Source organism: Triturus cristatus, chromosome 9 (genome assembly GCF_964204655.1).
Source record: "Triturus cristatus chromosome 9, aTriCri1.1, whole genome shotgun sequence".
Lineage (NCBI taxonomy): Eukaryota > Metazoa > Chordata > Amphibia > Caudata > Salamandridae > Triturus > Triturus cristatus.
This window is the reverse complement of record NC_140592.1, coordinates 367,717,586-367,742,454: the sequence shown is the minus strand read 5'-3', so window position 1 is coordinate 367,742,454 and position 24,869 is coordinate 367,717,586. Positions and strand designations below refer to the sequence as shown.

Here is a 24,869-nt window from a genome sequence, read left to right as displayed (position 1 = left end):
CTAGGGAGTCTACCCACCTGAATAAGTTAGCCTTAAGTAGGGGTGGAAGAAGTTCAAGTAATTAGTTTTTTGAGCAATTACATGACATTTGTGAAAAATTATGTATAATTATCTGTCATTATGCGAAATACAAAACTGGCTTTTGTCTCTATTTTAGCGCAGAATTCATCCTTTAAACCTTTTTTGAATACGAGGATGCATTTCACTCTTTTAAAAAAAGGGCAAAAAACACAAGAGGGTGACAATGCAGCCTCTCACTTTCTAGTAATTTTTGTTCGTGTGCACTCATTACACATTTTTGCCACGAGTAGTGCACGACATGGTGCAATAGCTTAATCTGGGGAATTTTGTGTAACACAAAAATATTAAAATTACATGAGATTATGTCTGCATAACAGAAATTTACTTCAGGCCTACTCTCAAAGACATCTCTAAAATAGAAAATATCTAGGTAGTGTTCTCCCCCATCTCTACTCACTGCCAGTATACATGTCACTTTATAAGTGGTAGGAATAAATGCGCGTAAATATATAGAGAAATGGATGGAAGAGCAATGCGGTGCAAAATGGATAACAAATGAAGGTTAAAAGAACATAGAATTCTTTTTCAGTGAGTTGATTAAGCGATAAGCGGCAGGAGTAAACACGCGTAAATAACAGGGAAAATGGAGAACTGATTAACATGATGTAAAATGGGGATAACAGACGAAGGTTAAAGGATATGTAAAATTATAGCAGTGAGCTGATCAACACTTGATAAGGGGGGGTGAAATGGAGGGTAAGGAAGTAAGACGAGTATTTAACAATGCATGACATTTATACTGGCAGTGAGTAGAGATGGGGGAGAACAGTATGAAACTTAGGCAAACAGAGGAGAATGGTGTGACTAATATATTGGTATGTTATGCGCACAGTGGGGTAATAGTGGCTTTGCATTAAAAAAAAAAGGGCGGACTACATGTAAAATGTTTGGGACATAAAATAAGACAACATGTTTGTTAATCACATATGTACTTCAGAAGTCAAACTACAGCAAATATAATAATTGGTATTGTTTTTATTGTTTATAGTGACTCCTGACGAAGGGCGTTTGGCCCGAAATGCATTGGGTTTTTATTGAATAAAATGCTGCCTCAGATCAACTTTTGCTTCAGCCGTGTTCTTTCAAGAGGTCCGGATGGACACAGTGGTAACATTAGAAAATATGAAAATGGCAATTCCTACTCTACGTGTGGACTCAGAAAGTGGTCGAAGAAAAGTTGAAAAAAAGTGATGAACGAATATGATGAAATATAAGAAATATATGGATTACTAAGAAGGAATATTATCGCCAAAGCGGCGTAATTTAGCTGTGCAATTGGTTGGGGTGTAATGACACCCCATTTTTGGTAGTTGTTGATTATCACAGTTCCTATTGAGCATGGCACAATACCAGTTTGCACGCACTCAACGAACAACCAAGATTAAACTGAACTATGAACTTTTGGTGTGCATCCCACTGCCTTATCTGATGACATATGAAATATTTTATACATGTTTTCCTGTCTAGCATAATTGTACCTACTTCAGCCATACTTTTCTTATCATGTAACTTTGACCGCATGATATCTCCATTTCTGTTGTCGAGGCTTGCTACATATTGCCACTCAAGACAAGAATGTGAGAAAAGCTTGATGAAGTGAAAACTTTTTTTTGTTTTAGTAACTCTTGAATGCTGTTTCCCTATTTTTCATAAGCTCAACTTCGCACCTTCTGTCGTGTAGTTCCTATATAACCTAGATAGGATCTGCGCTTTTGGATAACAAACTGTGGGATTGGTGGCAGGCTGATTCTGTGCACGCCCACCGGATACGTTAGCCTATCTGTATCAGCTAGCTCTCAGTGCCACTATAATCTCCTCTTACCAAAGAGAGACTAGATTCTGGCAACCTCAGAACATGACAACCCTGATCCATCAGAATCTTGGAAATAATTTACTACCTTTCGCTCAGTCACTCGTGCTCACTTAGTTTGTCTCAGAGATACACAGAATAAACATACTTGGCACTTGTCAATAAGGATTTATTAAACATATGTTATTCTAGTGTAGAATAGATGAGCTGTAACAACCATTAGACAGTAGCAGAGATATATGATTAGAAGAACTAAGAAAGTAAATGGATGGTATAGCTCTACCATCTTGCAATAATCATGAATACATGCAAGTATATAAAACACATGATGAAAGGTGCGTACTCCTATGATGCCTCCCTAACCAGATGTACCTAAATGTACCTAGCATCTGTGTAGGTGTTATGCCAAGAATCCCTCTAGGATCTAGTCAACCCCTTTACCTGAGAATGAGAGCATATGGGACCCCGTCCTGGTCTCGAGTTGGACATCCCGCGAAGGATGTTAGACCACTGCTAGCTGGAGCGTCTGCATGCAGGAACCTCAGCGTCTCTGGTCAGTGTGTCAGCTGGGAAGTCTCTGTCTCCTCTGTCCTTCTAAGCAATATGTGATGTATATATACACCCATAGGTCTCCCCAAGGGTCCTACCTTGCTGTGTTACTGTGTTGGCCTAAAGGATGACGTGGGCCGGAACTTTATACAGAGATATTATACAGGAGATGTTAGTCGTGCTGTGCTTCCAAGGAGCCTCATGCATAATGTATGAGCTTCGAACTAGGGAAAAACCCGCATTCTGAATGCAGTGTTGTATCTAGGTAGAAGGTCAGTACCTATGAACTGTTATGTATGTAATGTAGGGAAGAATATAGGTGAAAGGTTGCAATGTTACCTGCGCCTATATAGGGTACCTCTATGGAATATAACACTTCTTGTATTTATTGTGAGAATCTTATCAGTTGACCAATACTAAAAAAACATGTGTGGAACACTATGACTTTGAGTGTTACCTGTACTTATTGTATTTGTTCAGCTGATTTTGTGATTTAAAAGCTGTTGATTTTGTTTTTTGTCCATAAATGCTTTCACGCTCAACCTAAACCTGAGGTGTAGTATTCTTCGATCGCTATTTCTCTTGTAAACCATATATTATTTTCCACCTATAAATGTATTAATAAGCTTAAAGTATATCTCAACAAAGTCCTAAATCATGATTGAATCTCCCACATATCCTCCAGGCTTACCATTCATGCTTCTCAGCCTCACACTTAACAATTTGCTCTCAGAAACCTCATTAGGTAAAGTTTTGAGCCTACAAAATAAATGAAACATCATGTCAAATTCTACATCTTACGTTTTTACTTTCTCAGTGGTAAGGTCCTTAGCCTGCAACACTATTTCATCACAATCCTCTTGAACCAAACGCACATCTCTGATTCTACCAATACTCCTGCAGCACTTATCATAGTATCTTCCTTTTCAACATTTTATACATGTGACTTTCACAGCTTGGCACTCTACACTACTGCTGACCAAATGACCAAACACTTCGGAAGCATAGCACTGAACATAGGATTTGCTTTGACTCCTACTTCTGTTCTTATAGTTACCGACATTTCCAGTTTTCTTTTCCTTTTCTACATTTACAGTGCCCTTTCTGATCTCATACGCACATTCCATCGTGTGTTGCACTCTTTTCGTAACCAGAATCACTTTATTAAGTGGAGATTCATCATTCACCAACAATTCCTCTCGTAAGTTTTCACTCCTACATTTCAAAAAGCCAATCTCTGAGTCTTTCCTCCATCTGATTAACAAACCTACATGAGAATGCTAATTTCCTCAACTCATATATTCTAATAATGATTCTATTCTGTTTGTGGGTGCATCCCAAAATTACACCTTTCCAAATAGTGCTCCTACAAGGTAAATAAAGTAGGTCTAATTTTTAACACAAATCTCAAATTTATTCAGGTTTCAAATTCCTTCATATTCAAGTCTGGTAGATTGTCATACATTTCTTGTCCATCCAATCCTGGGAAGTGCTTGTGCAAAGAAGTCTTGTGTTGGCACTCAAATTCAAGCCGCACAATCTTGCATAGCTATTAAAATACTGTCTTACACCTACTCCTTTTTAAAGGTATGTCTCCAGAATGAGCCAATAGGAATTGTGGAGGAGTCATATTCTGCATTTTGATGAAAAAAGAAATCGAATTGTGACTTGTTAGAAATGGGGGTCTCTAGTTTGCAGAGGTAGGTTACCTTTGTCCAAATAGGGACCCTTGCTTCTAGTCCGGGATGCGTCGGCGCTGCATTGGTTTCTTCAGCCACGATCCCTCGGTTCTCACAGTGGCGACAGGCGCTGCGCCAGTTTCAGCAGCGGTGAGGTGATGCGTGGAGATTCTTCTTGCACATCGGTGCTGCGTCAGAAAACAGCCGCGACAAAAGAAATGCGCCAATTTCTTCAGTTCTTTTGATTTCTTCCAGCTCCCACCAGCAGGAACAACCTCCAGAGGCCCACAACTGGAATAGGCACCACCTGCCAGGTCAGTTGTGTAGGCAATGCTTTGGTGAAGTTGGCAATTCATAAACCTATGCCAGTGTTATCAAAGAAATCAGAACTGAATTTGTGAAACTTTGTGGGTGTGGGATGTGCCCCCCTGCATGGCTCTGGACAGTGTGCACCTCTTATCTTTGATAAACTGCTAGTAGATTATGGTATGTCCATGCAGTTTTATAAAAAACTTTTTCCTAAGTGAATACGGTAATCACGCATGTTCACTGAGGGCCCCTCATAAATGAGGTGACACCCCAGAGCATAGCTCTAAGGTCAAGAAACACACCGAAAGTTCCCCCTCTCCTTTGGAGTATGGCTCCTGTTCTCGCAAAAGGATGAACCCGGACGTAGCAGCATTAATTATAGTGAAAAACACGGGCACGTTTTACCTGTCATCTTCATGGGAGATACGCCCTCTGCTTTCCCCTGATTAAACCTAGTCTCCCTGTTAGACCTGGGATACTTGGTGTGGTTTTCCCTGACTTTTTGCCTCTACCTCCTGTGTTTTTGATGCTGTGCTGGATTTAGTTTTTACTGGCTTAGATGCTTTGGGCACTTTGCCACTGCTGATCAGTGTCAAAGTGCGAGTGCTCCCTGTGTAAATTGATATTGTGATTGGTTCTCCCTGATTGGCATATTTGTTTTAACAGTAGGTCCCTAGTAAAGTGCACTAAGTGTGCCAGGGCGGGTAAATCAAATGCTACTAGTGGGCTTGCAGCACTGATTGTGCCACCCACACGAGTAGCCCTGAAAAGATGTCTCAGGCCTGCCACTGCAGTGCCTGTGCGCAGTTTGTTAACTGCCATGTCGACCTGGGCCGTGCACCCTCTTGTCAGGCCTTACCCTTCCCTTTTCTTACACATAGGGCTCCCCTATGGTGGGCCCAAGGTACCCCCCCCCCCCCCCAGGCAGGGTGCAGTGTATGTGAAAGGTAGGACATGTACTGGTGTGTGTAACATGTCCTGATAGTGAAATACTCCCAATTTCGTTTTCACTATTGAATGGTATTCTTGCCCATAGGACAGAATGGGGAATGCTTTGTAACATTTTACAAGCATATCTTCCCATAGGAGTAAGATGAGAAAATGGAGTTTGGTGTCCCTGAACTCAGGATTTAATAACACATCTTTTATTAAAGATAGTTTTTAAATTGTGTGTTTGAAAATGCTACTTTTAGAAAGTGGCTATTTTCTTGTTCAACCTTTCTGTGTGCCTCTGCCTGTTAGTGGATTGACTGTCTGGCTTTGGAGTGACAGGGGGTGGGGTGGCTCCAGGAGTCTGGGTGAGTCAGCACTAGGCTGAATAGGCCTGATCTGCATTTGGAGTGGTGGGAGGAGTAGCACCAGTACCTGAATAGGGCTGTGCCTGCCTTCCACAATGCTGACTCCGCCCCCCCGCTGTGTGTCTGGAGCCAAGGCTCACACTTAAAAGGATGTTGTTGTGCACTGGCAGAATGCCCCCTAGAACTGGTTTGAACTGGGCTCAGAGTCCCTTGCACAAAGAAAACAAAGACATCTTGGGGTATAAGTACCAGACCTAAAACCCCTGTACTTTAGATCATTCCTGGAATTCAAGAGGAACCTTTGCCAAGGAGAAGAGCTGGAGAGACTGAGGAGAAGTACTGCCCTTGCTGTGTGTCTGGGGTTGGCCTGCCGTTGCTGTTTCTGCCAAGGAAAGGAGAAGGACTTTGCTGTGTGCTGTGTCCCCTGCTTGAAGGAGATCTCCAAGGGCCTGAAGTGAGCTGGCCTCCTGTTCAGAAGTCTCAGGGACACAAAGACTTCACCCCCAGCTCCCCTGAACTCTGCTGTTGTGAGTTCTGACCTGCCTTGAGGTGCCTGTGCCAGTTTTTGGGCCTCTGGAGGTTGCTGCTGTTTGGGAGCTGGAAGAGAGAAGAAACCCAAAGAACTACAGAAACCGACGCATCGCTCTTCTTGTGGCTGTTTTTCTGATGCATCTTCACGGCGCGAAGAATAATTTCCACACATCGCCGTGCCGCTGTGAAAGCCGTTGCAGTGCCTGTCATCGGGGCAAGAATCGACGCATCGAGGGATCGCGGCTGAAGAGGACCGACGCAGCGCCACACAATGCCTCTGCATCGATCGGCAATGCATCCCAAAGATCCACGCATCGTACTTGCGTGACACGTTTACCCGACACATCTTCTGCGGACCGGAACCGGCACGAAGAATCGATGCATCACTCCCCCTACAGACCGGAATCGACACAACCCTTCCTCTGCGTGCAGCGGGACTGTCGCATCGCCTCCTCAAGATCTCAGGAGTGTCTCAGCTCTTTGTTTTCCGACGCTGCGGCTGTTTGGCCTGGTGAACTTTGACACAACTACAGGTACTTTGGTAAAAAGTCACGCATCCATAGTTTTCTACGGTACAAATTCTTGAAACCTTTTGAAAATCATATTTTTAACTGTGTGTGTTGGATTTTTGTTGTTTGGGTCTTGTTTAGTTTAGATAAAGATACTTTATTTTTCTAAACTGGTGTGGTGTCCTTTTGTGGTGTTTTCACTGTGTTACTGTGAGTGTTGGTACACATACTTTACACATTGCATTTGGGATAAGCTACCAAGGGGGTGAGCAGGGGTTATCTAAAGTGTGTATCCCCGTTACCCTGACTAGAAGCAAGGGTCCCTATTTGGACAAAGGTACCTACCTCTTCCAACTAGAGACCACCATTTCTAACACTCCCTCAGCCACGTCCAGTGCACCATCCATGTAGGAAATGGATTTGGAGTGAATGCGGAGTTGCATGCAGAGAGCAGGGTGTATGTTGGGCCTGTATGTCTGAGCTTGTTTCCGTGCATATAGGAATTCATCTATGATGGCTGACAAAATGGACAATTTAAGTGATCATGCTTAGGTTCTTTGTTGCTTAGGAGAAGGCAATGCAACCTCCTCAGGCCTCCACTTGAAAGTGAGCTGGACTCCTGTGGCCGGAGTGCACAGGGGGACATAAAACTTTGAAGTGCAGAGACAGCTTCGGCATCTTCCTGCTTCCTTCATTATTCAGTGGCATCCTTGCAGACAGTTTGGTGGAGCTGTTTGGTAGGAATGGCCCATCTGCACGTGTAAGACCATATCCACCCTCTTGCTCACTCGCTGTTCAACACTTGAAAAAAGGTAGACCATCACAAACTGAATTTTATGTTGCTTTTCATAGCACTACCAAGTGCCTATCGGAAATGTGACGGCATTTGTTCTGGCTTTTCAGTCAACAGCATGTTGCCGTTTGGGATTTGTATTTTTTTTTTAACCCTTAGTATGGGATCCCAAACCCAGCATGCAAGTTACATTAGTTAACAAGCATTTGCAATGCACGTGGCATTGTAAATGACAATGCCTTTTATTTATTTTCTAGAACCAAACCATAAATGAAAGGCATCGTCATTTATAATGCCAATAGCTCAAACTTGGTTAAATGCGAGACCTATTGCATTGCAAATGCTTGTTTCTTCTTTCTCAGTGTGACGGCACCTAGTGGAGCCTTAGGCAATCCCTTCCGCAAATCCCGACGCTGCTCCCATGCTACAGATGAGCAGCATGAGAGCAGCGCCAGGATTGGCTGGAGGGGGCCGCTTCGACACTCCAGCAGGCACAGGAAGCCTGTGCCTGCTCTCCACCCAGCTGCCTGAGACAGCTAGGTGGCGAGGTTTACAGTGCGCATGTCAGGCTGGCCGTCACAAGACCGATGGCCAAAGTGACTTGTGCAGTGCAAACTGGCGGAGTGAGCACCACTCCCCTGCCGCAGTCAGCAGCAGCCTGTCCCCGAACACTGCTCGGGCTGGGAGCAGTGAAATATAAAACGGTAATTTTTTTTATTAGCATTTTATTTTTTACTTTTGTTTCTCTAGCATCAGGGGCGACACTTCTCTGCCCTAATGGGCTGCCAAAAATGGTTCATTGTTGATTTCTAGATGCAGGGGGTTTTCTGCTACTGGTTAGGTTTGATTGTGTTTTAGTATTTCCATTATAAGCCCTCCTTTCTGGCAAATACAATCTCTCCATATTCTTCAGGGAGTCATTTTAGGATTCAGGACAAGCTATTACACGCAATCCCCACTTAAAAGCAATCTTAGCAGAGGGGTGGAGAGAAAGGGGAAGCCCTGTATCCATTATAGGCCACAGGTAGGGAATTCTCTTTTGTCAGCCTCGTGCTCTCCTTATCTTCCTGAGGTTGTCAGAAAAGCTTTAAATAAGCCCCTGACATCAGGTCAGTGGGAGCCATTTTCTTCAACAAGATTGTAATAGAGCTGTCTTTTTTTCTGAACCCTTTCGGAGCAGTCTTGGGTATACTTTTTATTAGATTGTCTCTTGCAATAATAGTGCACAATTTCCTTGGCGGCACGTGCTTCTAGTCGCTGTGCACTGCGAAAAAGGCATCAAAGATGTAGCTCTCCAGAGAGGGTTCTGGTCCATGGCCCTTTGACAGCATCTCTTGGGGGTCCTTAAGATGGCACTCGGCCGTCTGCCGCAGCTGCAGAAGGTGCACACTGGGTTCAGGCTGCACAATGGTAGGATCGCCACCTGTCACTTGATTAGAAGAGCTGTCGAGAGGAAGAACATATGCGCCGACATTATATTGAAAATGTCTGGGCCTCTAGGCCAAGCTTGACAGCCGCGGTCCTGTGGGGATTCGTCGCGTGGCTTAATCTTCTCTTAGGTGAATTTATTCCTGACTAAGAGGTGACAAGGCGCGCTCGATGTCTGCATGGGTAATTACAGAGCAGGGTTTACAAAACATTACATCCGCCAAGAAAAATAATGGCTTCTTTGCTTGTCTTCTGGAGCACGGTTGAATTAAAGGTTCGGAGAGAATTACCCGCCATCTTGTCATCTAGCAGAAACCCCGTCGTCCCACGCTTTCTGCTAAAAATGTTAAAAAAAATTAAAAAAAATTGAATTGGTTCATGGGCTGCTTTTGTTTGCCCCACCTGGGCTCTGTCAGCTCTTGCCAAGAGAGACTGTCATTTGCAGGAGAAATGACGTAGTCGCTCAGTTCTCACTTATTGCAGTTGAGTTGTGTCATAAAGCCTGCTACCGACAGCCAAACAAACGGTAGGCCACAGAAAATAATTACAGCTGCAGTTTAAACAACAAAAACGAGAACAGGCTTTTCTTTCTTCTCATCGTTTTTTTCGACAACGAACAGTGATAAGCAGGAAGGAGATGTTTTTGGTAACGTTTATTTTCCACATCAATACAGGAAAGACAAGAATCTCTGGGGCATATCAGCAAGAGCCGGTGATAATTATCGCTCAGCGCTCTTAGCGTGAGGATAATTATCGCCGGGCAACTCTGAATTTTATCGCGGAGATAGCGTGCTATTAGCAACGCTTATCTCCAAAGTGATAAAATTCAGAGCGCAAGCTGCCAAATGTGCGATTATCGCTGGAAATCCAGCGATAATCACACAACTTTTGGCGATAGCTTGCTGTTAGGGCCTCACATACTTAGCCATGATATCCACCTTCCATAGGATATCATGGCTAAGTCAGTTTCAGCAGGCGTAAGGAAAGTAGCGATAACAGAGGTTATCGCTACTTTTCTTGTCGCTATGCTGCTTTGCTTGAGGCTTGATAATAGGGGACTTGTCGCTTAGCGACATTTCTCCCGTTATCCTGGGGAGGAACGCCCACTTTGCATCTCATTAGAGATGCAAAGATGGGTGTTAAGGGAAATGGCGATAAGGCAAGGTTTCACATGATAGCGTGACCTTGCTGATAAGGCGATAAAATTATCGCCGCTTTTCGTCCGAAAACGGACGCAAAAGCGGTGATAATTTTTTATCGCCTGCTTGCTGATAAGCCCCTCTGCAGGTTTCGACACATTGTGAGGTACAGCATTTTTCACCTAGCTTACACAAGATTCTAATATTTTTTTTTGCAAGAAATATATTTTTGGTGTGTTGAATTTCACACTGCAGATTTTATGATTATTCTTTGTCCGCAAAAATACGACCTCTTTTGTAGGAAAGACCAGGACACCAAGCGGCATATTTAACCAATAATAACGCAGCGCAGCAAGTCAACTTGTGGTGCTGCATGATAGGGAAAGGACAGGAATGGGCCGTACTTAACAATATATGGCACATTTCTGTCATTTCCCAGCGCTGGTGCACAATATGCTGCCTAGCGCCAATGAAGGCACCCTTGCATCATGGTGCAAGATTGCCTACGTTGTAAGCAGGATTGTTTTTGCACTGGAAGGGACTACTTCCTGCACAAAAACAATCCTGAGAGGTCTTTTCCTCTTTCTATGAGTGCAGCACACATAAAATGAGGACATAACGAGGAGAAATAAAGATAATGCTCCTAATTACGCCTCACCTGGGGAGGCATAGCATTTTGACGCATTCCCAGTCTACCAGGGATGGCAAATCTGTGAATGTGCCGAAATCCATTGGTGGCTGTGAGGGAACACCCATGCTCCACCCATGGAATGCATCCTTGGGGCAGAGTAGTGCAACACAGTTATGTGCGCTGCATTGCGGTACTCTAGATTTATCCATGCAAGGCCACACAAAGTGGCCTTGCGTGGCTGATAAATCAAACTTAAAAGTTGCGTGGCGTATGGGCGACGTGACTCTTCCATAAATATTCCCCCAAAGATTTAGGCTAATTGTAGGCAGAGTAATAGTGTGACCATGAGCCACATTGAATAAAATATGCCCCGAGGTATGTTAAAAGGATATTGCAAGTCATCTTGGAGTTTTGTAACCTTATAAAGAAATGGCCTCTGGCCTCATTCCTCTGTATGGTCGAGGAAATCCTTGACGACTTGCTTCATGCATATGCAGTGTAGCAGGGGGTGCTTTATCCTATATATTATGTGCCTACTGAGGTGTAATACAGATGCTTCTTTGACAGCAATCTGTTCATCAAGCAAATGCTCTATTCTGTCTGCATTGTTTCAGTGTTTGCTACAGCTTACTGTGATGTAGACCTATAGTTATCATTTTACTTAATACTGTAAACAGAAATTCTATTTGATGTTAAAATTAAATAATACATGGAACCCGGTGATGGATGGTAACAGAAAACCAGTGTGTGTGTGAGAAAGTGAAGTAAGAGCTATACCAGGATGATTAAAAAAAACAAATATTAATATTATTGAAGATTGTAAGACATTAGAATCCAGGGTGCAAGGTATTCAGTGAAAGTGATGTTATTGTGGGGAGTGGTAGACATAGCACAATGTTAATAGAGGTTGTGCTTAATGACTTTTTTCAAGGTACTCACTGCGGTGGAAGCTCTTAGAATAAGGAAGAGCGGTTCCTTTTTGCTAAGGATACAATTATTTTAATGTTGAGGAGGTACATGGGAGTTAGCAGTGATGGGGTGCTGATGCATTTATGTTGCATGACTGCAGCTAGGTGAATTGATGGAGATGATCTACATAAGGAGTGGGAGCGAAGCATGAGGTCATGGATTCCTTTGCACACCACCATGTGGAACTTATAGTTTTATGAGATACAATGAACCTTATTGCTTGGTGAATTTCGAGTTCAGGTGAGAGAGGGAGAAAGACATGTGAATGTATTTTCAAGATATTGAAAGAAGGAGGTTTTCACAGTACACCTGATGCTAAAAACACATTTTGTATGTGCGTGGTCGGTATTCAGTGTAAATACATGGATAAAGATATTGCTTGATACCACTGGCTTACTTTCTCCTTTATTTTTCTCTTTGTGTTTCAGAAATGTATATCTTAAACCCTTTGCACAACATTAAAGCAGCTGAGTCAGATCATATTAAAGGTTTGTGTTCCGGCTGTACCACCCTCTCGTTCTAGCTTCTTCCACGACTCCTTTTGCATTGGTTTGATTGCACGTATCCTAAAAGGCGATGCATTGTTTTCACCTTTTAATGGTATGATCTTTGAATCAGACTTTCTTTGTCATCTGCTGTCCATTTATTGATTCATCATCAAATAACTTTATTCGGTTCAAAATGGACCATAAAAGTATTTACAATCAAACCACTTACAATTATCGTGTCCAGTTTATACAACAATATAGCTCATGCTTCTGAAACTCCAGATTTAAAAAGATAAAAAGAAACAAATTTAAATGAATTTGTTTTAAAACCAATAAAACACTATTTAAATTTACAATCCATACCGTTTCCGTATTGCAAGTGCAGTTCTAATAAAATTTAATACAGCAGTGCAAATAGCCACAGTAGACAAAGAGCGTAGGATATTAAAACCCTCCTGGTAGTTAACTGGGCACATTTCTCTTAATATTGGGACGAGACACCCTGCCCATGGCTCTTTGTAGAGTGTGCAAAATAGCATAAAGTGTAGGGTGCTTTGCTGGGCCAGATTATTACAAGGACAGAAGATGAGATTCTCGCACCAACCAGCCTGTTTGGGGAAGGCCACAAGAAAGTGCAACGTGCAAAGGCGAAACCTAGTCAAAAGAAATCGGTACTGTATATTCATAGTGAAAGACATTTTCCTGTGTTTGGCACATGTTTGGCCCCAAAAACAACATAGCGATAAGAGTATTCTAGTTTCTGATGTTATGATGCAAAAGTCCAACATTGTTGTATATAAATGTGTTTGTATATGAGAGCCGTTTGTCCAAACCTGCGGATTGTTTCAGCGAGGGACTGGGCGAGTGCAGGGCTACGAGCGGCAGGACAGGACTACGTCTCCCAGCAGTCCTGTTAACCCGCGCCTCCTGCCACCTGGCCGCTCTCCCTGCAAGCCCCGCCCCATTCACAGCTTGAAAAAGCCCTTCTGAGCTCTACTGCCCCGGGATACCTGGCGGACTTGCTGTTTGTTGCTGGCTTCTTACTGGACCCTCTACTATTCTTTGCGGAACCCGCTTCGCGGGTCCCGCTGCGGCGTGAGAGTCGTTTGTCCAAACCTGCGGAGTGTTTCAGCGAGGGACTGGGCGAGTGCAGGGCTGCGAGCGGCGGGACAGGACTACGTCTCCCAGCAGTCCTGTTAACCCGCGCCTCCTGCCACCTGGCCGCTCTCCCTGCAAGCCCCGCCCCATTCACAGCTTGAAAAAGCCCTTCTGAGCTCTACTGCCCCGGGATACCTGGCGGACTTGCTGTTTGTTGCTGGCTTCTCACTGGACCCTCTACTATTCCTTGCGGAACCCGCTTCGCGGGTCCCGCTGCGGCGTGAGAGCCGTTTGTCCAAACCTGCGGAGTGTTTCAGCGAGGGACTGGGCGAGTGCAGGGCTGCGAGCGGCGGGACAGGACTACGTCTCCCAGCAGTCCTGTTAACCCGCGCCTCCTGCCACCTGGCCGCTCTCCCTGCAAGCCCCGCCCCATTCACAGCTTGAAAAAGCCCTTCTGAGCTCTACTGCCCCGGGATACCTGGCGGACTTGCTGTTTGTTGCTGGCTTCTCACTGGACCCTCTACTATTCCTTGCGGAACCCGCTTCGCGGGTCCCGCTGCGGCGTGAGAGCCGTTTGTCCAAACCTGCGGATTGTTTCAGCGAGGGACTGGGCGAGTGCAGGGCTGCGAGCGGCGGGACAGGACTACGTCTCCCAGCAGTCCTGTTAACCCGCGCCTCCTGCCACCTGGCCGCTCTCCCTGCAAGCCCCGCCCCATTCACAGCTTGAAAAAGCCCTTCTGAGCTCTACTGCCCCGGGATACCTGGCGGACTTGCTGTTTGTTGCTGGCTTCTCACTGGACCCTCTACTATTCCTTGCGGAACCCGCTTCGCGGGTCCCGCTGCGGCATGAGAGCCGTTTGTCCAAACCTGCGGATTGTTTCAGCGAGGGACTGGGCGAGTGCAGGGCTGCGAGCGGCGGGACAGGACTACGTCTCCCAGCAGTCCTGTTAACCCGCGCCTCCTGCCACCTGGCCGCTCTCCCTGCAAGCCCCGCCCCATTCACAGCTTGAAAAAGCCCTTCTGAGCTCTACTGCCCCGGGATACCTGGCGGACTTGCTGTTTGTTGCTGGCTTCTCACTGGACCCTCTACTATTCCTTGCGGAACCCGCTTCGCGGGTCCCGCTGCGGCGTGAGAGCCGTTTGTCCAAACCTGCGGATTGTTTCAGCGAGGGACTGGGCGAGTGCAGGGCTGCGAGCGGCGGGACAGGACTACGTCTCCCAGCAGTCCTGTTAACCCGCGCCTCCTGCCACCTGGCCGCTCTCCCTGCAAGCCCCGCCCCATTCACAGCTTGAAAAAGCCCTTCTGAGCTCTACTGCCCCGGGATACCTGGCGGACTTGCTGTTTGTTGCTGGCTTCTCACTGGACCCTCTACTATTCCTTGCGGAACCCGCTTCGCGGGTCCCGCTGCGGCATGAGAGCCGTTTGTCCAAACCTGCGGATTGTTTCAGCGAGGGACTGGGCGAGTGCAGGGCTGCGAGCGGCGGGACAGGACTACGTCTCCCAGCAGTCCTGTTAACCCGCGCCTCCTGCCACCTGGCCGCTCTCCCTGCAAGCCCCGCCCCACTCACAGCTTAACTCTCCTCCTACTAATTTAAACAGCTACTTCCGCGTCGCGGGAGCACGCGGGAGAGCCCGGGGATAAGCCCGGGACAAGGGCGGGACCGTCTGTGGCCGTCAGGGGCCGCAGGAGGCTGGGCTGGGCCCACTCTCTTTCACCTGCATTTCCTTGATCCTATCTGGTTTGTGAAATAGGTTCTGGGTATGCCATCATCGGCCCTCGGCGGAACACCAGCGAAGGAGGGGGGAGGCAACACCGGGACTCTGGACAATTATTTTAAATCGGTAAAGGGTGACGGGGGAAACTAAATATCTCTGGAGATGCGTAGGGCAGAGCGACGTCGCTCGATTGAACACATGAAAAATAGGCCCCTCAGTGATATAACTCCCTATCCTATCTCCCAAGAGGAAGGTTCCCTTAATGCTAGCCAGGATCTTTTATCCCAAGAAGATGTTCCCCTATTACTACGGGATAGTTCTCCTATTCCTGGCCCACTTCCTAAACAAACTACGGACATCACTCCACTACTTGCTGCCAGTAGTACGGTAGTTGACTTACTCACCCAAACGCACACCAGAGCTAAAACCAGGATTAACAAGCCAAAGCAAACTGTGGTGGCAGAGGTGCATGACCCACCACCAAATAAGCGCAGAAGGAAGTTGAGGGGTGGTCAGGGGAAGACCAAGATCCCCCACTCTGATTTTGGAAAGTCACTTAAGTCCGTATCTATGTTGGATAGGCCATTAGCTAATGTGCACAAGGCTACCCCCCTTAAGGGTACTAACACTATTACCTCTGTGTCTACCAGCGACAAAGGGAAGAGCCCACTTAACGCATTACTTCCTGGCATCTCTTTGGGGAGCATCGAATCCCTAATTAGATCACTCCTGTTGCCCATTAGCGAGAGCTTGCAGAAAATAGAACTCAGGCTGACCACTCTGGAGGCAACCTTAACCACCCCGAAAACCTCGGATAACAAACAGAGTAGAACCACTGAGTCCAATTTACCAATAGGAACCTTCCCCAATATTCAAAACGCACCGATCCACACGGGGCCTCCTCTGGGCTCCACAGCCGCTCCCCTTTTACAGCCACTTATGGCTATCTCAGTTCCAATTCCTTCTAGCAATTCTAACATCTTACCACCACAGTCAGATGGCCCAGCTTTCCAACGCATAGATACTGGCTCAAACCCTCGGGTCCTACCTAATGCTGGTACTGCCCCCCTATTCCCCGGTAAGCCTGCCCCTAGACCACGGGGACCCGACCTACCACCAGAGGCTAACAGCCTCATGGTGGTTTTGGCTGGTGTTCCTTCTTTAGAACTGGGTGAAAATGAGAACTTTCACTCACTCAAGAGGAAAACCATTAAATGGTTGAATTGGAACAGACCTCTCCCAGCCCACCTCAACAATGAGATCATTATGGTAAGAAGGGTACCATGGTTGGGGAAGTCGGTGAAATCAATAGCAGGGGACTGTATCATTGTGTCTTTTCGAGACCTTGGAACAGTACTACACATTTGTGCTGGGTCAAATAGATCACTGGATTCTACCATACAGACTTTGCCAGTATCCTTCTTTTTCCCTCCCATTTGCATGCACCATGATCTGTCACAAGGTAACTGGACAAGGGTGGAACGAAGATCTAGATATAGGGGATATGCTCCACGTCCAGTTTATCGACCTCTGGAGACTCCCTTTTTGGACCACAATCGCTTTAACTGCCTGAACGGTTTGGATGGTGTGGACTGACTGCCCCCAAACCCGGACTCAAATCCTGTGACCTTGGGTAACGGTCCCAGTAAACTTCCTGATCCGGCTGAACCCACCTCTGAAAATGACCCTGTTAGAGCAACTGGTGTAGTTTCTGGCTCTGGTGCTGGCTCTTCCCCCCACTCCACCTCTGCAATCTGTTCTGTGGCTTCTCCAGCGCACATGAGAATAATTTGGTGGAATGTGGCTGGCCTTGCCAGTAAACTGGGCACTCAAGATTGGACAACTTACATCGAGTCCGGGGATGTTTGCATGCTCCAAGAGACTTGGGCAAGGGAAGATTACAACCACCAAGGATATGAGTCATTTTCCATCCCGGCTAGGTGGGAGGGTAAGGGCCGCCCCTCTGGTGGACTCACAACCTGGGTGGCATCCCACTTAGGATGCCAGGCTTCACGCCTACCGGTGCCATCAGATGATATCCTAGTGGTTTTACTAGCCTGGCCGAACTTAGCGAAACTTGCCCTGATAAATATTTACTCCAGGCCAGTGGGAGCTTCGCGTGAATCTCCCACTATAGAGGAGCTTTCAGTATACTTAGCGGAAATGCCAAGAGACATTCCTTACATAGTGGGAGGGGATTTAAATTCCCATTTCGAGCCGCTGGTCGGCCTCGTAGAGGGATTTCCCATGGAAGAAGAGTTCAGGTGCTCAGTACCCTCTGTCGTAGGACCTTCCCCAAAGGCATGTACGCCTGTGGCACTGCAGATTACTGCCCTTACCCTAAAGCATGGAATTAGAGCCTGCAATGGACGTATTAAGTCTGATGTACCAAGCAAAACCACGTACAACAGAGTGGGAAGAGAGTCCTGCTTGGACTATGCCCTTGTGCAGATAGTGAACTGGTCTTCTATCTTGGACTTTAGGGTTGTGGAGAGATTGGATAGTGACCATAACGCCCTTGAACTCGATTTTAGCCATCCTGGGCTAAAGGCCTCCACAACAACCATGGAGGAGTTCAACCCCGAACTACTATTAGATAATAACAGGAGAAGAATCAGGTGGGATAAACTAGCTACGAGCCAAGTGAAACTTTCGAAGCTCTACGCAGGTTTAATCCCTATTTTGGAAAAAGTGGGAGAGCTAGCCAATGATGTGGGCAATACAGACCACCATGAGAAATTATACCAGGCTCATGAGGACCTTATTAAGGGAGAGGCTTCTGAGCTTTTTAGCAGGGTTCAGAATCAGAGGAGGACCCAGCAACATAAGGCCCTATGGTACAATGCAGCCTGCAGGAAGGCAAAGGGAGAACTCCTTAGAAGCATCAAGGAGGGAACAGGCAGAGAGAAGCTGCGAGAAAATAGACGGGCTTATAAAAAACTGGTTACCCATGCTAAAACCGAATGGGAGGAGAACCAGTGGGAGGGGCTCACCACTTCCCTCGCAGCAAGAGACCACCGAATGTTTTGGAGAGTAGTAAACGGGGGGTCGGGGAACCTCCTTTCGGCAATAGAGCCAAATATTGCAGCAGGGGTGTGGCAGGCACACTTCCAGTCTCTCTACAGTTCTGAGCTGGGAGTAACCAAGATTGACATCGGTACTGGACTGGCAGAGTATGGCGGGGATTTGATAACAGTGGGCGAGGTGAAGGTAGCATTAACGGGACTTAAAGGCGGAAAGGCGCCAGGTCTGGATGGCCTGCCCGGGGACCTGTTCAAGCAGGAGCCCGGTGTCTGGGCCCCCTATCTGGCTGCTGTGTTTAATGGAGTCTTGCGTGGCATGGAAATTCCGAGTACTTGGCTGGGGGCAGAGGTGGTTCCTATATTTAAAAAGGGCTCGCCCCTGCTCCCAGCCAACTATAGACCAATCAGTTTAATTGACGTGTCACAGAAGCTGTTTGGCAGGATACTGCTGAATCGGCTTCAGGACTGGGTGGAGGAAACAGGCGCCCTCAGTCCGTACCAGGCGGGATTTAGAAAGGGAGTCTCCACAGTGGATCAGGTTTTTCGTCTGAACGTTATCTACTGGAGGGCAGCAATATTGGAAGGGGGTAGTTTATACATTATATTTGTGGACCTGAGGGCTGCCTTTGACCTCGTGCCCAGAGGAAAACTCTGGAGTGTTCTGGCTGAGATGGGGGTCCCCCCAGACATCCAGATAATTTTAAAGAGATTGCACCATAATAACTATGCCCGGGTCAGGTGCGGGAAACTTGGGAAACTAACGGACAGATTCCCCGTTGACAGGGGGGTCAGACAGGGCTGTGTATTGGCACCGACCCTGTTCTGCCTCTTCGTCAACGGGGTAATCGCCCATCTCAATGGAACTGAATACACTGATGCCCCAAAATTGAATGGCAGCAGGGTGCCTGCAATTATGTTTGCAGATGACACCCTGCTGCTGTCCAAAACTCCCATGGGGATACAGAGGATCCTTGATTCTTTTGTGGCTTTCTGCACAGATAGGGGGTTAGAAATTAATTCTACCAAAACCAAGTTTATGGTCCTGAACCCAACCCCAAGATCACGCCCGAACCCTTTACTGGGAGCTTCACGTTTAGAGAGAGTCTCCACCTTTGAATATCTAGGTGTAACGTTGAATGAAACCATGTCTTGGGGAACCCACCAGACTAGGGTTAATCTTAAATTAGTGCAGACCACTGGCGGCATCGTTCGGTTGATGAAAAGCTCGACATATCGACCGCTGGGGCCGCTTATTCAGATATACAAGGCTCAGGCAAGAGGAGCTCTGATGTACGGGGCGGAAATGTGGGGTCACACAGCTTCCTGCAGCTTGTCTATAACTGAGAACAACTTCATTAGACAGATAGTAGCACTCCCGTCCAGTACCCCGCTCCTCCCCCTGAGGATGGACCTGGGGCTGAGACCAATAGCAGATGAACTAGGTCTCAGACCTCTACTGGCGAAGGCTATGGAGCAGCGAAGAACTTTCTTCGTATAGGGCGGAACTGAGGGAGTTTCTAACCCACCCTAAAGCTCTACAGATCCCGTGGATAAAATATATAAAAAAGTCCTGTACGGGACTGGGGCTCGCCGACCTGTGGTCGGATCCTGCTAATGCCTCACTAAGGATCCCACGAAGAGTTTTGGTCAGTGCTTACCACGAGCAGAAATTATCTATGGCCTTAGACTGCAAGGATGAGGGGTCACTAACATTTGTATTCGCGCAAAGCAAGGACTCATACCGGCTGGAGAGGGTTCTGGACGCTATGTCTCCTGTGTTGGCCAGGAAGCTATTTCTCCAATGGAGATATGGCACATTGCCTCTGCGATCTTACACCTGCTCCTGGTCAACACTGCCATCTACCAAGCTATGTCCGACATGTGTGGGAGCAGAGGAAAGCGATCTGCATGTGGTCTTGTTTTGTCCAACTTACAAGGCCGCCAGGAAATATTGGCTCCTACCACTCATTAGAAACCTTGGTTTTAGGGAGTACCTCCCGGTGTATAGGATTTTAAAAACTGACGTTTCAGGTCCAATTGTGTTTGCACTAGCCAAATTTCTTACTAATGTCTGGCATATTCGCACCCGTATTTTAAAGTCGCAGGCTCCCACCTAATTTTAAGTTCTAATTTTAATTGTATGGTCTTTTATCTGATGTGTTTCCTGATTACTTTCTCTGATGGTGTTACATGTTCATTGTGCTTCTTTTGTACATCTTTTATGGCCAAATCGGCCGAAATAAAGATTAAATAAATAAATATAAGTATTTCATGCACTGTCTATTGTGAATTGTCATAAGTTTTTTCATGTTTTGTATGTTAATTTGAAAAATGTGTGTCTCTTCACTTTTCATGCAACTAAAATCTTTTCGGTAAATATAAACAATTGCAAAGAAAGGAATGGTTTAATAAAAATTCCATTCAAACAGAAAAGATAGTGGTCTGTTTGTTGCTCAAAAATAATAAGAGCATAACGTCAAGCGGAGCCAGGTTCTCCTTTTTGTATTAAATTTAGTACGGCCCTACCTGGTTCTGGTCCTTTGGGCCTATTCCCCCCCCCCCAGTTTTTGTACTTTTATAAAGATGGCATGTTCTTTCTATAACCATTCTGTACCTCTGCCCGTCCCTAGAATACACGTCTGGGTCAGTGTGGCAACTGGGCTTTGTGGATTAACTCTAGACAGTCACACACAATGGGAACTGAGGTATGCCCTGCATATCCTGATAGCCCATCACCAGGCTGATGGATCTTCCTGAGCTAGAGGGGTGGGAGAAGTTGACACTTACACCTGAATAGTGCCATGCCTGTCCCCACACAAAGAGCTGCATACCCCTCTGTAGTGTGTCTGGAGGCAGGGGCAGAAAGGACAGGGTCTACTGCACTACAAAGAACTTTCTATGAAGTCTCCCTACTTCAAAGGCTAAAATGGGTATAGGTACTGGACCTCTGACACAATATACACAGAACACTTCTGGACTGAGGACATTCTGCCTGGAAGAAGAGCTGTTGTACTTCCAGTTTCATGCTTGCTTTGCTGTGTTGGCCTCCTGTCTTCTGCTTCTTGTCTGTGAGTGTGAGGATTGGAATTTACTCTCTGCATCCAGCTGTCTAAAGTTTCTCCAAGGGCTTGAGTTGAGCTTGCCTCCTGTTGGAAGTCTCAGGGCCATCAAAGACTTCACCTGTAGCACCTGGGTTACTTTGCTGAGAGCCCTACTCTGCCAAGTGGGGCCAAATTCAGCTCCTGGGCCCTCAAAAGAGAGTTTTTGTGCTAAAAAGAAGATATCAACACATCGACTTCGAGCGTGACTTCAGAATCAGTGCCGCTGCCTGCACAAAAGCCGTGGTTCCCACTCAATGCAAAAACCACAACTTAAAACGCAAGGTCTGACGCCGCCGTAGCACCGCTGAAGAACCACCACTGTGTGAGTCTTGAGTACTGCATCACTGAAGTCCATGACGCCCGACTCCGCCGCAGCACATGTGGCCCTGTGGTGTGACATCGATGCATAAAGTCGATACCTCGCGGCTTGACCCTCAACCTTTCATCGACACTGCACTGACAGTGGAACTGACGCCTCGCTGCAACCTCTGCATCACCTTTCCTGTGCCTCGGATCGTTCCTGGGTGTCAGCGGCTCAACGACTCTGCACAGCCCCCAGGAACCAACACCTCACTTGCTTCAATGACACCTCACCTCCGTTGTGCAACGCACCATCCCAGAGCACCAATGTGCCAACAACCTGCATAGCAGTATGGAACTGACGCTGTAACTGCCTCCATGACGCCTCACCTCCCCGGCACCTCGCTTTGTCTTTGATTCTCGATGTCTCCAAGGTACTGTGACCGGAGTCCGTGCGACTCTGTAGCCAGTCCGTGGTCCATTGCGGTCAGCCTGAACTTGTGTATTAGAGTCCGTCAAGCATGTCGAGATAGCCTCAGCCGGAGCTACTGTGTTTCTAAGCGCTATACATTTTTTAATCTTGAAAAATTCATATCTTGCATTGTGTATGTTGGATTTTTGGCATTTTAGTCTAGTTGTACTCAGATAAATATTGCCTATTTTTCTAAACTGGTGTGGAGTAGCTTTGTGGTGTTTCACTGTGTTGCTGTGTGTGTGCACAAATACTTTACACATTGCCTCTCTAGCTTTGCCTGATTGCTCTGAGCCAACCTACCAGAGGGTTAGCACAGTTAAACTTAAACTTAGTGTGCGCTACACTTACCCTGACTAGAGTGTGGGTCCCTACTTAGACAGGGTGCAAACCACTACCAACTAGAGACCTCATTTCTAACAATACATAATATCATTGTTACACAAGTACTGGCTAACATTGCAAAACAACGTATTTTGTAAACACTGGGGAAAAAAAACAGTTGTCTTTTTCGTATATCTTTGGGGTTAGGCAGGTGAATAAACAAGGATCAGACTGATTTCAGAAGGTTTGGAAAACAGTGATAAAATACCACAGAAAACCACAAAAAATAACCACTGAAAACCGGATAGCCCAGTAATAATCTACATTCAACATAGAGTATTATTTTAGTAGGGGTGTAGTAAAGATTTAGGATTTAACAGAACCGACAACACGTGTTGGGTTACAAAGGCAGAGATGCTGTGAGCTAATGATAGTAACATGACCCTTGGGGCTGCAGCAGAACTAACTTTAGTTTAACATGTTCAGTAAAGAGGAAAACATGCTTAGGTGCCAAAAGAGGAAGGGAGGAAAAGGACTCTAGCATACTGTAACTACTCCAGAATTACATCCTGCAGCAGAATGTGTCAAGTAGGGACAGAGAGGAAGAATGTTTCAGCAGGGCAGCTGGGCAGTATTAGTTTGAACACTCGTTGTGGATTCTCAGACTCTGTCCCGGTCAAATGTATGATCAAAAACATGGCAAAACTGCTGTCATTGCTGGTTGACCCTATGTAAGCTGTGGACAAACATGGGTTATTCATGAACATAAAACACAGGATAGGGCCTTGGGCTCTCTCTCTCATATACAACAAGACTCACCGTGGGAGCAGGCAGATCCTGCGGCAGTGACGCTGAAGCGACTTGTGGTGCTGCGGTGGCTGGCAGTGTTCTTCTGGGGCTGGAAAAGGATGATGTGCAGTTTGGGGGTAAAAAGACAGCCAAGCACAACAGAGCCACTCAGACTGATCGAGATGCACATGGTGGTCATCTGGACCTGTGGAGAGCAGAAAAAGAAACTGATGATGAGGCACCATTCTGTTCACTTTACCAGAGAACTACAATACACTCAACCAAAAGAGATAGCCCCAAAAAGGATGGACATAGATTAAAAAGTCTGTAGAAATTCAGGTTAATAATATTGATGATTCTTAGACAAATTCTACAATCAATGAAAAAAGTACATGAAACTGCGCTCTGTGTATTTATTTTCAAAATTCCTGAAAGTTTGCAAAACAAACTAGCTGAAACGGGTAGATTCTCATTCCCTCACATGCATTCCTATTGAGATACAATTTGTGAGTTCAACTAACTTGGGGGGGGTCATTATGATGGCGGGCGGACTTGAGTCTGCCCGCCACCATAGCAGTGCCTGGGACCGCCCGCCTGCAACATGGCGGCCCGGCACGTCAGATTACAATGTGACCGCCACTGTGGCGGTCGCATTGTGCATGGTTAACATTGTGGCGGGTGCTGCTGGCTGCAGCACCTGCCACCGTGCTAAACTTGCAGGTCGTGCTTTTCACTGCACTACGTGGCAGGCACCACGCGGTGCCTGCCACCTAGTGCAGTGAAATGTAGGGGGATACCATGGGTACCCCCACAGTGCACCACCACCCCCTAACACAAGGGGGGCCCGTAACAGGCCCCCAAATGCATTCCACCAGCCTTTCACTGGCGGTTTCCCCACCACGGAAAGGCTGGCTGCGTCCAGCATCATAATATAGCGGATGGTGCCTGCTAGGCACCGCCACTCTTTCACACATGCTGACCGCTCTGCCAGGAAATCGGAATGATTGCCTGTGGTGGAACTGTGGCGGGTGGTCTTTACAACCGCCACAGTCCTGGAACGATTCCCCCCGCCATAGTAATATGGCGGGGGGAGAATTGCTGTCTGATGACGGAGGGCCCGCCACCGCATGGCTGGCGGTGGCGGGCCTTCCACCATCGTAAGCAGGCCCTTTGTGTCTCCTTCACGCAGCCCGGCTACACATCTCTCAACAGCCTTTGTATGTCTTAAAGTCAGGGTATGTTTACACTCTCCCTCATTCCCTCAAGCCCTACTTTGGTGTTTGTGTACCCATCAGCCTTAGTTACAGTGGATAGGAGTCACTGGGTGATTTGACTTCCCTACAGAGACTGATCTTATGTTTATTGCTTTACACTAACATCTGATGTCACACGACAGATGGTTACACACATCCACATCAGCAGCTGGACTTGGCCCTGCTTGGGCCCCAGTGATTCAGCACAAATGTATATTTATTTGACAGTGGACGTGATGGTATGCAGGCACAGAGAACAAGTCCATGGTTGGGAGAGACTGTGGCTCTTACAATAAAGCACTAGTGGTCAGGGGAGGATACCTGAGGGCTGCTGTGTTGCTCCTCACAAAGACCCAAATCAAGGGGTGAGCAAGGCAGATTAGATGCCACAGGACTGGTGAGTCCTGTGGCTTCTATGGCTGCCGGCTCCTGTTTTTTTAGTGAACTGGCAGCATCAATGACTGCTGAACATTTCAGAAATTATAGAATGAAACTCTGAACAATTTCTTCAAGAAGTTATGTGATGGCAAGAAAATGGTGTCAGATGACTATTGCTCCTATATTATGCAGAAAAGGAC

The 24,869-nt window shown here is 46.6% G+C and overlaps 1 protein-coding gene across 1 annotated transcript in view; it reads right to left on the bottom strand.

Moving 5' to 3' along the window:
• GRM2 (glutamate metabotropic receptor 2) overlaps positions 1–24,869 on the bottom strand; it is a 442,819-nt gene that overhangs the window by 5,616 nt on the left and 412,334 nt on the right. Inside the window, exon 5 of the mRNA XM_085625166.1 lies at positions 23,069–23,243. Coding sequence (XP_085481292.1) covers positions 23,069–23,243 — 175 coding nt within the window. The remainder of the gene's footprint in view (positions 1–23,068; positions 23,244–24,869) is intronic.